We start from the raw sequence: 14,058 nt of genomic DNA on the forward strand, positions 1-14,058 counted from the left end.
CTGTCTCACGGGAGAAAGGTTGTAAGGCCACTCAGCACCTGGCATGTAATGAGTACTCTGTGAGTGTTAGTTTTTTTGTCTCCCCCTTGAGTTAAGAAGGGACCTCCCTCACCTCCAGCTGACATTCCGAGAGGCAGTTCATTCAGCCAATCATCAGCTTAGCCGATAATGAGGCAGAGTGCGGGGCAGCACCCCCGACAGGTGAATTTGGACGTCAGAGCTGGTGACTGCAGCAGGAGGTGACTACAACAGGAGGTGACTGCAGCAGTCACTCTTGGACTGCAACACACCCCGCTGCTGTGTGCAGGGCACTTGAGCAAGCCGGGACAGCTCACTCCGTTTACCAGGGCAGGACTCACTTCTTTCTCAAGAGCACAGTGTGTTCCCACTGCTCTGTCCCCTTTCCCTCTCCAGGACTTCCTGGCTCCTGGGGGCATTCTGAACATGCTGGTCCCACCACACCCCCGGAGAGGAAGAGGGGCCATTCATTCAGTGTTTGCCTTGTGTCTGGCCCTGGGCTAATAAGCACTTCCCCACCGGCAGTGAGAGGGCTGGGGAGAGGCAGAGCAGTGGGGGTGAGAAGAGAGACCTGTCCGGGCCAGAGGCTCCATCCATGATGATGCGGTGACCCTAATGCCTCCTTTCTCTCTGCGGCCTTGTGACCAAGGTGCAAGAGTTGCCCAAAGGGCGTCTTCGCGGGCCAGGGCTCCACAGGAAAATCCAGAGGACAGAGGATTGCACCCTGGGGTCCTTCCTCTGTCAGAAGCTTCTCCGACCCCCGGGAAGCCCTGCTGATCCGGGAAGGACCGCAGGTCACAATTCTCTTCCTTTTCTGGGTGGCTGGCCCTCCCTGGCAGTTTTGTGACCACAGTGGGTTGGCCTCCCCACCCCCGCCGTGAGATTGTAACCCAAGGAAATGAGGTCACCTCTGGTTGGATCAGCATTGCTCTAACGCTGGCCTGTGGTTACCAGTGACATAAGAGGCTATTCTGGCCCGGCCCGACGGGGAGGGAAACCTGTTTGGGTGATGGGACTTCAACCTGGACATTAATTATACTTGGGAAAGTGGCCCCCCAGGGTGCTCTGAGGCTCTGTGTTTGTAAGGGAGCGGCATCCTGCTCCTCAGAGAACGTGGCCACGGAACATTCCAGTCTGTGACTCCCCAGGCTCTGGCTGCTCTTAATTATTAACACGATGAGGATTTATAATAAGAAAATGTAGTAACTGGAACTCTCCATCGATCATTTCTAGCTTAATACAACTCAGACTTTTCAGCTGTGATCTGCAATAGGCAACCCCATGCCAGCCACCTAAGCTAGCCTTTTACAATGCTCATCTTACTTCAAGGCCACAAAACCCCGTGAGCCAAGGACTGCTGCTGACCTTAGTCTCACTTTATAGCTGGGGAAACTGAGGCACCAGGAAGCTAAAAGCACAGTGCAGTTAGTAAGTGGTTAGAGCGAGAGTCAAACCCAGGCCTGGGGCTTCCCTGGCGGTCCAGTGGTTAGCACACTGCACTTCCACTGCATGGGGCACAGGTTCGATCTCTGGTCAGGGAACTAAGATCCCACATGCTGTGGGGAGTGGCCAGGAGGGAAAAAAAAAAACAATACACCCAGGCCTGTCTGATGCCAAAGCCTAGAATTGGTACCCAGACCCCTGTATCCCGTCCTTTTCTGCCCAGAGCATTTTGGAGCCCCGCGGACACGGCAGCTGCCACGTTTTGGTCAGAATAGTTCACTGGGAGACTCGGATGCGCCCTTCTGGGGGGAGGTGGCCTCACAGGCAGGAAGCCATTGCCCACCGAGTTGGAACTTGGACGTTACCTTGAACTGTGTCCTCACACGCTCTAGTAGGAGGCCCAGAGTGGGTAGGCCGGTAACTTAGCCAGGAGGAGGAGCTCGACGGCTCCCTAGGAGCCCAGCTTACCCACTCTGAGGCCTGGATTGTGAGCCAGGGCCGGGTAGGGAGCCACGGTCATCACGTGGAAGAGCAATGGGAGGCCTGAAGGCTTCTGAGCATCGAGTGATGGGATGGGGTTCGTGCCTCGGGAAGATCACCTCTTGCAAAGATGGGTTTGGGGCGGGGTGACCCCGGAGTCCAAGGCCTGGTGAGGGGGCTGGGCAGTGACCCAAGGCAGAGGGGCTGAGGGTCCCAGGGTGATGGCTTTGGAGAAAGGGGTGGGGGCAGGACTAGGTGGCTGCAAAGAGATGCTTTGGGGACATCTGCCTGGTAGGTAATAGGTACACTAACTTCCACCTGGAACGGTCCGGATTGAAAACTCAAGGTCCCGGAGAGCTTGCTTGCGTAACCTCATCCCTCCCCTCCCACTCCCACCCCAAGCCCTTTACTGCGGGCCTCACTGCTGGGTAAGTTTCCATTAGATCAAATTATTAAGCATGGAGGTCAGCGACTTTGGGCAGGAATCCGAAGTATTCAAGTGCTCTTCTAAAAGCAAATAAAATTGTTTTCTGTAGATGTCATTGGACTCACGCCTCAGCCTAGAATTTCAAGGCCCTCCGTTAACATTCCACCTACTCTCCCCCCACCCAAACCTCCCTGGTCCCTTTCTTCCTCTCTCCCTACATGGCCACTGCTTACTGACCCCCATGGAGTCCGACGCAGTCTGGCGTCCCCCACCTGGAATGTGCCCCCGCCCCCCCGCCCCGAACAGAGGTTGTGAGCACGAGCTCTCTGCTGCCGCTCAGGGAGCCCTCGTCCGGGGCAGAGCTGCGGGTGGGAAGGAGGCGGATGCTGCAGCTCCTGAGGTGTGGTGGGTAGAGATGACAGAGGGAGGCTTGAGGGACACAAAGGGAGTGGAGCCCTTAGCACCTCCTGTCCTGTAGGTACTTGGGCCATGGGTGGTGTGGGGTGGGCATCTGCAGATTATCAGAAAGATGGTGGCCCCTGCATCGCAGGTCTGCTTGGGGGCCACCTGCCTCTCGGTCTTTCATTGATCCTGCCCCACCCAGTGGAATGTGGTGGAAAAAGCATGGTTCTGGGCAGCAGTGGCTCCAGCGTCCAGTCCTGCCTCTGCCTCTTCCTGGCTGTGTGATCTTGGTCAATCTTTTATCTTCCTTCCTCCGAGCCCAGTTTCATCCTTGTGAAAAGAGAACAGTAACTCCTATTAAACGCTGGCTTGCTGTTTAAATGAGATAGTACTGATACATGTGAAAGGCCCCGGCACAGCGCCTGGCACCAGCTGGGTGCTCAGAACCGGGACATCTTTGATTAGTTATAAGCAAGGCAAGCTTTTGTGTGGGCCTTAGAATATACCAGGGGCCTTGCACACATGTTTCATCCTCACCACAGTGCTGTGAAGTGGATCCTGTCGCTGTGCCTGTGATTATCAACTCGGTAAACATTGTGATGTTAATAATAACAATGAAAGTAGTGAACATTCATTGGGCACATACTGTTTTCTAAGATTATGTCTATGGTTGTCCCTAGTTCACATCTGGGGAAATTGAGGCTGGTGAAGAAGGCAAAGCCCCTTGTAGAAGGTCAGCCAGCCAGTAGGTAGCAGAGCTAGGATTCGAACCCTGAGAGCATGGAAATCCAACACGCCGCCTTATTCTCTTTACCCAGAGGGGCCTGTGCTCTGGGCTAGGCCCTCAGACACAGATGATAGCAGAGCCAGGAGGTGAGCCCACATCTGTCTGCCACTGCCCCACGGGTTCTCATCACACATGCTGGTGACGGGAGGAGTCAGGCCCACAAGAGCCCCCACACAGCAGTGGTGAATCCACAGAAAGCATTGATTTTCCCTCCAGGTGGGCTGATGTCTAGCCTCTGTTTGCCTTTTAAAATCAGTTCAGCCAGTAACGTTAACTAGCCTTGGCAGGCACCTGCGAGTGGAGCTGAGGGGCAGGCCTGCAGCGCTGGCATGGGGTGGCAGGAGCCCAGGGGCCCTGGAACATTTTCCTTGGACGTGGAAGGCGGCTGTATTGACCTCACTGGGCAGGCGGCACAGGTGATTGAACCGTGTTGATCCTGCGGCCCGGAGCCCTTCCGGAAGGTGCCTGGGAGCAGCCAGTCCTGGCCTTACGTAACCAGACTGGCCCCAAGCTCTGCAGGCCGGTGAGTTTTCCATCTCCTCCCCAGCACTTCGGCCCCTTTGTCTGGGGCAGCACTTCAGTCCCTGGGAGCCTGGGCCCCGTGGGCTGGGAGAGGCCTCCTGGGGCCTCGAAGGTGAGCTCACCTTGGTGCCACACCTGGGATTCACCTCGCTCTGTGTTGAGGTCACCTCCAGAGGATTGCCAGGGGATGACATCATCCCACAATCCCTCAGTGATGTGCAAGGGCCCAGCCTCCCAGGTAGGAAAGGTGAGTAGCTTCAAGGAAGAGTCTCACTCAGCTGGGAAGGGAAGCTGGGGGCGCTCCCTTCGTGATGTTCTGTTAATCACTCAGTGATCTCATTACTCAGCAAGCCTACAGAGCTGCGAATTAAGGCAGGGGTAGAAATTGGGCACTGAAGTCTTAAGAAAGACCATTTGGCTGTGAAGAAGTTGATTTTCCTCCAGCATAACCTCCTGTGGTCCCCAGAGCTCCTCTGCCACTGGCTCATTTGTTCTTCCTGATCTCTGACGTGGGCCAACGCTATGAGCCTGCCAAGCCCAGGCCCCTGTCTCCTCTCTCACACCCTGTGGCCTCAGAGGACAAGGGCTCTGCTCAGTTTCTCCTTTGACCCTGGATGCTGAGGACGAGAGGGAAGGGAGGCAGCATGAGCCCTAGAGGGCCTGGTGGAAGGCAGACCTGAGCTGGGGTTCCATCTTGGCCAGCTCTTGCTGTGTGACCTTGGGGATGGAACTCACCTTCTCTGAGCCTCAGTTTCCTGGTTCTAAAATGGGGGTCAGCGGAATTCCCTTGTGGTCCAGTGGTTAGGACTCCACGCTTCCACTGCAGGGGGCACGGGTTTGATCCCTGGTCAGGGAACTAAGATCCCGCATGTCGCGTGGCACAGCCAAGATAAATAACTAAATAAAATAGGGATCAGGACATTTCACAGGAGCAGAAGGGATACGGTGAACGCATATAGGCCTGACTGGGGCCTCTCCTGGCTTAATGGCCTGGAGGCCCAGCAGTCTGAAGGCTAAACCGAGTCTGTTGCTCTCTTGTCTCTGGGAACATCCTTGTGACCCCCACAAGGAAACAAGCTCTAGGTATCTTTCTGAGCCTACCGTTTCTTGTTAATTGAGCATCAGCTGTATCACACTAGAAGCCAGGGGCACGAAGACAGGGTCTTAGTAAAGATGAAGGACCCTTGCCCTGGCCTGACCCATTCTTTCACAAAGAAGTGGCCACTTACAAGGCTCTCTTAGAGACCAGTTGTTCAGAGCTGACCATCCTTTATTTTACAGCCTGTGGACAGGACCCACGGGGCCTGATTCATGTTTAAAATAACCACAGCCCGGCCACCTCAAGCACTGCCCCGTAGCTGCCCGTTAGGCTGGCCTTTAGAATCGGTGCCCTCTCCCCGCGGGGAGTTTACCTGGGAATCGGAAGTGAGCTTCAGCCACAGCCATCTGGTGTCCACTCAGCAGCTCCTCGGCAGTGTCTCCAAGTCACCTTGAGCTCGGCACGGCCGTACGGGACTCGGTACCTTTCCCTCCCCAATAGTCCTGCTTCTCTTCCAGGGGCTCCCAGCCCAGTTCCAGAAGGAAACATGGCCGTCTGCTTGCATGCCTCCCTCGACCCGCCCCTGTGCCCTGTCCATCAGCGAGTCCTGGCTGCTCCGTACACCGTACCTGCATCCCTCCCTCCTCTCCATCCCCACCACTCTGGGTCCAGGCCGCCATCTCTGACCTGCACCACTGCAGCAGCCTCCCAGGTCTCCCTAGTGCACAGGGCCCTCTGGTTGGTCCTGAGCCTCCAGAGGGATCCTGTCAAAGTGCCAGCCTGACCGTGCTGCTGTGCTTAGGATCCAGTCTGATGGCCTCTGGCCCACCTAACCTGGCCCCCGCCCTTCTCCGACTGCATCGCACCCACTTCCCTTTGCTCTGTGCTGCAGCCGTGGTGACCTTTGTCCAATTACCCCAACGACCCATGCCCTTCCTGCTGCCAGACCTCTGCAGTGCTGTCCCGATGACTCTCCCTCCCTCTTTGCCAGGACAGCCTACTCATCCTTCAGACCTCAACTCCCAGAGACGGCGTCCCAGCCCACTCTCCCCAGGGGTCCATCACCCCATGAGTCCCTCTCACGGCACCCCACAGCTTTCCATCAAAGTTGGGATAAGGTGCTTGTTTAGGAGCTGAGTGGTCTCTCTAAGCTCAATGAAGGCAGAGACCGTGTCTGTCTGGTTCCTCGCTGTCTCTAGTGCCTGACAGGTAGTAAGCGCTCAAAAAGTATTTGTTGAATACTTAGCATATTGCTGACAGATCCCAGTGTGGAGCCATTGTCCCCAACAGCAGGGTGGCCTAGCTGTCCAGGCCACCTGCCCACACTGTGCCCCCCCCGCCCCACCTAGATGCCCACGTCCCTGTCCCTGAGGGCTGCAGGTATGTTACCTTACATGGTAAAGGGAACTTTACACATGTGATTATGTCAAGGGTCTTGAGGTGGGGGATGATCCTGGGTTATCCAGCTGGGCAGGATGGAATCACAAGAGTCCTTACAAGAGGGAGTTAGGAGGTCAGAGAGGAGAGAAGATGCCCTGCGGCTGGCTTGGAAGATGGAGGAAGGGGCTATGAGCCGAGGCCTCTAGAAGCTGGAAAGGGCAAGAAAACCGATTCTCCCCAGGAGTTCAGCCCTGCAGACCCATCTCAGACGTCGGACCTTCAGAAGTATAAGAGAATAAGCGTGTGTTGTTTGAAGCCATTAACTTGGTGATAATTCATTCCAGCAGCCACAGGAAAGTAATACGTGTGTGAGTCTAGCTGTGTCTAGGGCTTTGTGAGAGCCTGGGTGAGGATGAGTACCCAGAGAATCGGCGACTTCCCAGCCGGCTGGGGGGTTGGGAGGGTCGGGGGCTGAGTGGGGGGAGCTCAAGAGAGGAGGGAGTCAGGAACCGTGTGCCTGTTGGTACCAGGCCCTGATCCCTAGAACGGTCTCAATTCTCATGTGAGTGTTCAAAACACCCCATTAACAGTGGGTGGTGGTATCCCTGTTTAACAGAAGGGTTCACAGAGGTGAAGGTATCTGCCTGAGTTCCATAGAAAAGTGGCAGAGTCAGGATTGGAAAGTGAATCCGTCTGACTCCGTGCTCTTGCCGCCATCCCGTCCAGTCCTCCTCCCCTCCTTCTAAGCGGTAAGGCCCACATTTGGAGAGCGCCACGGAGATGGGAGCCCTGCCCCCCCCCCCCGCCCCCGCCCCCCCCCCCCCGCCGTGCCTGAGCAGGTCCAGGCTTCCCCCAGATGGGAGTCTGGGTTGTCTGAGCAGTGGTCACCAAGTGAAGTGTCCCTGGCTGTCCCCTGCAGCCGGGATGGGTGTCCCCATCTCAACAAGGCTTCTGTACTTGTCTCCTTCAGTGTGAACGAGTTGTACGTCGATGACCCGGACAAGGACAGCGGGGGCAAAATTGACGTCAGCCTGAACATCAGTCTACCCAATTTGCACTGTGAATGTGAGTATTCCCAGCAGCCCTCTGCTCCGGCAAGACACTTCCTCTAGACAGTGCTGTGTGTGCAGAAATGGCGAGATGACCGGGACAAGTTAAGTGGATGGCAGGCTGCAAACAACGGGCAGCAGGAAACTCTCCCCACTTTTGTGGGGCAGGACGTAATCAAGTGTGCACGCACTTGGATGTTTTTTGGAATAAGAAAACACAAGACACTGCCAACGGTTTATCTCTGGAGAGTAGCCATGTTGCGGGGTGGGGGTGGGGTGGGGCGTGGTGTCTCTGAGGTCACGCTCCCAAGAAGTAAAACGCAGATTTTCTGCAAGTGGCTTATTGAGAGAGGGCTCCCAGGAGGAACCTGTAAGGGCATGAGGGAGGTGAGAAGACAGGCAGAGGTGCGTGTTCAGCTGACGTCTAATTGCGGCCTGATCCCACAGGGAGCCGTGGGGTGTGAATGACATCGTAGTCTGTCTCGCGTGGTAGCAAGGGGGCTGGGCTGTTAGTATCCATATCCTCGGCTGATGGGTACAGGGTGGTGTGGGGGGATGCATCCCAAGGCAAGGGGGCCTCCAGCCAGCCAGGAGCAGTCGCCAGGAGAAGGATGCAGTTCTGAGCTGTTAGCAGCCGTGGGAAACATCCTTTTTGACTTCACGCTCCATTGTGTGTCTGTGTGTTCTGTTTTGTTTTGTTTTACTTGTTGTGTTTCAACCAGAATGAATTACCTGTGTAAAACAAAACCTATTGGGAGTCTGGTTTAGAGTCAGATTCTGGCTCCTTTGTTTACTAAAACTGTGTGACCCTGGCTGAGGTGACCCCTCCGAGCCTCAGTTTCCTCAACTGTGAAATGGGCATAGTGCCCTCTCTTGCTTGAGGTTGTTGGGAGAATCTAATGAGCTGGTCCCTGGATTTGTTAACAAGCAGGCTGGGTTTCCAGCTGTCCCTCTGCCCCAGCCTGGCACGGACCCCATGCAGGCCCTTCTCCTCCTACTCCCTCCCTTCCTCCTGAAAGGCAGAACATTGGGCGGGTCTGTGGCAGAGATAGGGAAAGATTCAGTTCTGTTATTGCTTTTGGTGAGAATTACATCACAGTTTTGAATGCACAGTGGGCCCCGAGCCAGGAAACCTGTTGAAATGGGTTGGTTTTATTTTTATTTTTTCTCTTTCTCTCAGAAAAATAATTTGTCTGGCAGCTTCTCATTCAGGAGTTGGTTGTGTCTCTGGAGCAAAGAAATTCTTAGGCCAGAGGACTGGGACCAGGGGGGCAGGGGCAGGAAAGGATGTGGTTCCAGGCTCGGTCCCTGCTCCAGGTGGTGGCCCAGGAGGGGTGGGCGACCTGAAGCTGCTGGCTGTGCTGATCCACCGGGCCCTGCCCACCCCAGCGGCTCCCACTAGAGCCCCGCACTTAGGCTTTTCTTTAAAAGAACTTCGAATTTTTATTATAGGAAAAAGAAAATGCGTGCTCACTATTATACCTTTGGAAAATCCAGAGCAGCAGAGAGAGAAGTCACCCATAATTCCACCCCGGCTGACAACATCAGTTGACATTTGATGCTGTCCCATCCGGTTGGCCTTCCGTTCCCTGCATTTCTAAACATGGCTGAGATCATGCTGCCTGTGCATTCTCATATCCTGCTTTTAAAAATAATCTTTTTCTGGTAAACAACTAATACAGGGATACATTTTTTTATTTTTAAAAAAGATACATGTTCAAAATACAGAAATATATAAAGAAAAAAGTAAAAGAAGGACGTGCTTCCCACATGTCAACCACCGCAGAGGAAGCCCCTGTTAGCAGTTGGGACCCTTTCACTCACCCCTGTGTATCTCTGTCTGTCTGTCTGCAAACATATGTCGTGATTGGTGGTTTGTTTTTTTTTCTTTTTACATAATTGAGACCCAACTACAGGGAACCTTTCTGGGATTTCTTGTTTTTTCCATTTATATCTTGGAGCTGTTCTTCTATTACTCATAATATTAGTAAAATAATAACTACAGCTGCCATTTATTCAGCTCTTACTCAGGGGCGGGCCCTGTCCAGAATCCTTTGGCCGTGTTTGTGCCTTAAGATGAGAGGTGCTCTAGCAGAGTAGCCAAAGGGTGTGGGCTCTGGATCCAGACTCTGTGGGTTTCAATCCAAGCACCACTGCTTCTTAGCTGTGAGGTCTCAGGCAAGTTACTTAACCTCTCTGTGCGTCAGTGTCCCCCGGTATAGGATGGGTCTGATAATATTATCTTCCCCACAGGGATGTTCAGATGGTGCCTTCTTATGGAAAAGGCACTTGGAAGAGTGTCTAGCCCATAGTAAGTTCTGTTTTATTTTTTTAATCCTCGCAAACCTAGGATAGAACAAGCAACTGAGGCACGAAAAGGTTAGGTAACTTGCTCGAGGTGCCACGGTGTAGGGGGCAGAGCCAGGAACCACAGGATAGGACAGACAGGACAGCCCAGACAGCCCCAGAGCTCAGACTGCCCCTCCCCACATATGGGTTTCGCTCATTCCTTGTACCCGCTGCACAGCATTCCGGAGGGGGCTGTACCATTGACCAGTCCCCCGTTGACAAGCAGTTGGGTTGCTCCCAGTCGTCACAATTTCAAATAAGGTTGCCCAGAGCCTTGTGCGCACGTCTGGATGTGTGTGCGTCTGGAGGACGGGCTCCCCGGGGGTGGAACTGCTGAGTCAAACGGGGACCTGCTTGCATTTCTTTAAATCCGAACATTACGACATCAGCATTTCCCACGTACGACAGACCCGGAAGCATCATTTTTAGTGGCGCATCACACTCCCTTCTGTGGATGAGCCCTCGCATACTTCCATGCCCATTGAGGAAAACTGGGTTCTTCCCATTTTTCCCTTTTACAGTCAGCTCTCTGAAAATTGCTTCCAGCTGCTCTTTCTCTGTATCGCAGCCTGCTTTCTAGCGCTCCTATCGGGGAAATCTCTGCATTTCCATAGTTTACAGGGGTCCTCACTTGCCTCTTGGACCATCTCAGGGAATACAGTTGGCTTGGGCCTGCCCATTTTGCAGATTAGGAAGCTGAGTCACAGTAGGTGACGGAGAGTCACATTGGAGTCAGGACCAGGACTCCAGGCCCCAGGCTTCCCATTTAGTGCACTGAGGAACCCAGAAAAGTGCCCACACTCCTGGAGGGCAGGGCCTGGAGGAGCGGGCATTGGGTAAAGGAAGGTGTGAATGAATGACTGCCTGAGCCTGAATGATGCCCGGGGAACCCAGAGACTGTCTGAGATGTAGTAAGTGCTGACATTTATTATGTACTTGCCACCTACTGAGCATCAGGCCCTGTTCTAAGCATTTTCGACACATATTAATTATCTGATCCTCCTGATTCTCCAAGGAAGCTTTAATTGTTATCCCCGCCCACTCCTCCCTCCCTCCCCCCACCCCCGCCATTTACAGAGAAGGAAACCAAGGCATGGAGAGGTGAAGTGCCTCAGTCCAGGTGGCAAGCTGATAAAAGGCAGGGCCAGGATTCAGACCACCTCCCAAGCCTGACCCTCTGCTGCCTCCCGGCAGCCTCACAGTTAGCAGGCTCTGCACCCCTGCAGCCTGCAGTCCTCCATCCCTGGCCCACTTAGCTACTGCCTTCCCCGACTCTTTCCAGCTGGCAGTGGCAGTAGCAGGGGACAGGAACGCTCACTCGCTCTCGGTCCAGCCATCACTTTCTCCTCCTCCTCTGCTGGCTGACCCTTTCTCTGTGGCTCTGGGCCCTAGACTGTGAGCTCCTGGATGGCCGGGGGCCCTGCCTGTCCATGAAGTGGATGAATGAGGGGTCCCGAGAGGAGGGGACTGGTCCCGTTTTTCTGGATGTTTGTGACTCTTCTCTCCTTGCCTCCTGCAGTGGTCGGGCTCGACATCCAGGATGAGATGGGCAGGCACGAAGTGGGGCACATTGACAACTCGATGAAGATCCCGCTGAACAATGGGGTGGGCTGCCGCTTCGAGGGGCAGTTCAGCATCAACAAGGTACAGAGACGTTGCCTGGTCCCCTCTCACCTTGTTCCCCATCCCCGTGGTCCTCTTCCTCCCTGGAAACTGGAGGGTGGAGCTGTGTGCCCACTTGCCCTCCCCTGTGTCCAGAGCCCTGACAAGCTGAGGGCCAGCATCCAGGCACCTGACAGTTCCTGCTGAGATTCTGGAGGGGTGGGTTTTAGGCTCCCTGAGGTTTGGAGCCCCAGATGGCTGGTTCAGGAAGGAGCTACTTCTCTCCCCAACGCAGAAGGAGTGGGTGGTGAGAAGACGATAGAATGGAAGCCCTGAGCCCGAGTGTGTGTCCTAGCCCTACCCCATCTTGGCCAAGCAATGCCCTCCAGGTCACTAGACCTGTCTTAACCTCAGTTTTCACACCTTTAGGCTGAGGATGTGATGATATAATAATATGATACCTTCTACTTTACAAAGTATATGTGATGATTAAATGAGCTGTTACACATTCATTCATTCAGAACACTTTTATGGAGCACCTGCTGTGTTCCAGGGTGGGTTCCTGGCTCTGGGCAATGCCTGGACTAGGTGGGCAGCGTTCTTGCACTGGCGGGGCTTCTGTTCTAGTGGAGCGAGGCAGACGGCGTGCAAGGTGAAAAGCATTTCGGTGGGTGGTAAGTGCTGTGATGAGGAATGAAGCAGGGGAGGAGTGGGAGTGGATGGGTTTGGAAGTACCTGGTCAGCTCCAAAGGACCATTCAGGTATTGCTGTTGTTTTGCCGCTAGAACCAGGAACTTCAGATCCTAAGTTAAAGGTGTGAGCGCGGTGCATTTGGGAGAGCTGGGGAATCCCGGCAGCAGCCAGCACTCCTCTCGGCTCTTTTTTCTAAAAGATTTATTTATTTATTTTTGTGTGCCGGGTCTTAATTGCAGCGCACGGCATCTTCATTGCCGCACACAGGATCTTTGCTGTGGCACGTGGGATCTTTAGTTGCTGCATGCAGGCTCTTAGTTGTGGCATGCGGGATCCAGTTCCCTGACCAGGGATCGAACCCAGGCCCCCTGCATTGGAAGCACAGAGTCTTAACCACTGGACCAACAGGGAAGTCCCTTCTCGGCTCTTTTTATGTGTTATCACAGTGGAGCCTCTCAACAACCCTGTGAGGTGGCACCATTTTACAGATGAGGAACCTGAGACCCAGAGAGGTTAAGTATCTCAGCCAAGGTTGCACAGCTATCCCCATGTCCCACAACTCCCCTTCCCAGTCCCAGCCAGGCTGAGCCACTGGCTTCTGCCTGGCCTCCCGTAGCCTCTGCTCAGATGCCCTTCCTCTAATCCCTGCCATCTCAGTCAGAGGTTGCAAACTCACTGGCCACACACAACCCCAAAACCAGTCACATTTGCCCCATACAGTATTCAGATCCATCAGAGCCAATATCAAAAGACCGGGAGTCCAGATTTCTGGCTTTTAAAAGTCAGAGGCTCTAGCCGCACTGGGCCCGAGTTTCACTGGAAACAACGATCTGGAGCTAATGACCCCTTTAGACAGTGAGCTGTCCTTCCTGCAGTCCCCGCTGGATGGCTGCGAGGCTTGGCCCAGTTGCTTGGGACACCTGGACCTGTCTCTCTGTCTCCACGTGGTCTCCCCATGTGGTTTTCTTCCATGACAGCTCAGGGCTCCTTAAGTGCTAAAGCAGAGACTATCACTTCTGCCAAACTTTATGGCTTAACGGGAATTAGGTGCTGGCCCGGGTTCCATGGGGGAGGGGGGGACCACCATGGGTGCGGGTGCTGGGAGGTGTGGTTCATGGGGACTCTCTTTGCTGATTAGCTACCACACGGGGTCTTTGCTGTGCCCCGTGAGTAGGATTTATGGTGCTTGTGATGGGAGCCGTGTGAAGGTTTTAAGCAGGGAAGCAGTGCAGTCGGATTTATGCTTTACAACTGCACTATCGGATACAGTAGCCACCAGCTCCGTTTCAGTTGATTAAAATTAAGTAAAATTCAGGCCCCCAGTCTCACTAGCCACACTGCAGGCGCTCCATAGCCACATGTGGCTAGTGGCTACCGTGTTAGCACAGATAAGAAACATTTCCATCATCAGGGAGAGTTCTCCTGGAGAGCAAACCGTTAGAAAGATCACTCTGTCGTCTGTTTGGGGAGAGACTGGACAGGACCGAGAGCAGAGGTCACAGACAGTGCTGGTGGCAGTGGCATTGGAGAGAAGGGTCCGGATTAGGGAGTGGAGTCAACAAGACTTACTGATCAATTGGTTGTGGGTGGTGAGGGCAAGAGTGGAATCAGAGAAACCTCTTCGGTTTTTGTCTTGATAACCAGGCAGTCCCATTTTCTAAGTATGGAAGCTTGGGAAAGCATGGATTCTGTGCGAGGTGGGGCTGGGACTCGGACCTTCAGTTTTGGACACGTTTCATTCAGGATTCCCATTAGAGATGTTAAATTGGAAGTTGAGGGGGTGCTTGTGGAGTGCAGGAGAGAGCTCTGGGCTGGAGATGTAAATGTAGGAGCCATCGGTAAACAGATGATGTTGGCTTTCATAGGT

The 14,058-nt window shown here is 54.1% G+C and overlaps 1 protein-coding gene across 1 annotated transcript in view; it reads left to right on the top strand.

The window, feature by feature from the left end:
- The window catches only part of ERGIC1 (endoplasmic reticulum-golgi intermediate compartment 1), a 105,102-nt gene that overhangs the window by 60,029 nt on the left and 31,015 nt on the right, over positions 1–14,058 (top strand). Inside the window, exons 4-5 of the mRNA XM_033853574.2 lie at positions 7,469–7,563; positions 11,416–11,540. Coding sequence (XP_033709465.1) covers positions 7,469–7,563; positions 11,416–11,540 — 220 coding nt within the window. The remainder of the gene's footprint in view (positions 1–7,468; positions 7,564–11,415; positions 11,541–14,058) is intronic.

The sequence above is a fragment of the Tursiops truncatus genome, chromosome 3, assembly GCF_011762595.2.
Source record: "Tursiops truncatus isolate mTurTru1 chromosome 3, mTurTru1.mat.Y, whole genome shotgun sequence".
In the NCBI taxonomy this organism is placed as follows: Eukaryota; Metazoa; Chordata; class Mammalia; order Artiodactyla; family Delphinidae; genus Tursiops; species Tursiops truncatus.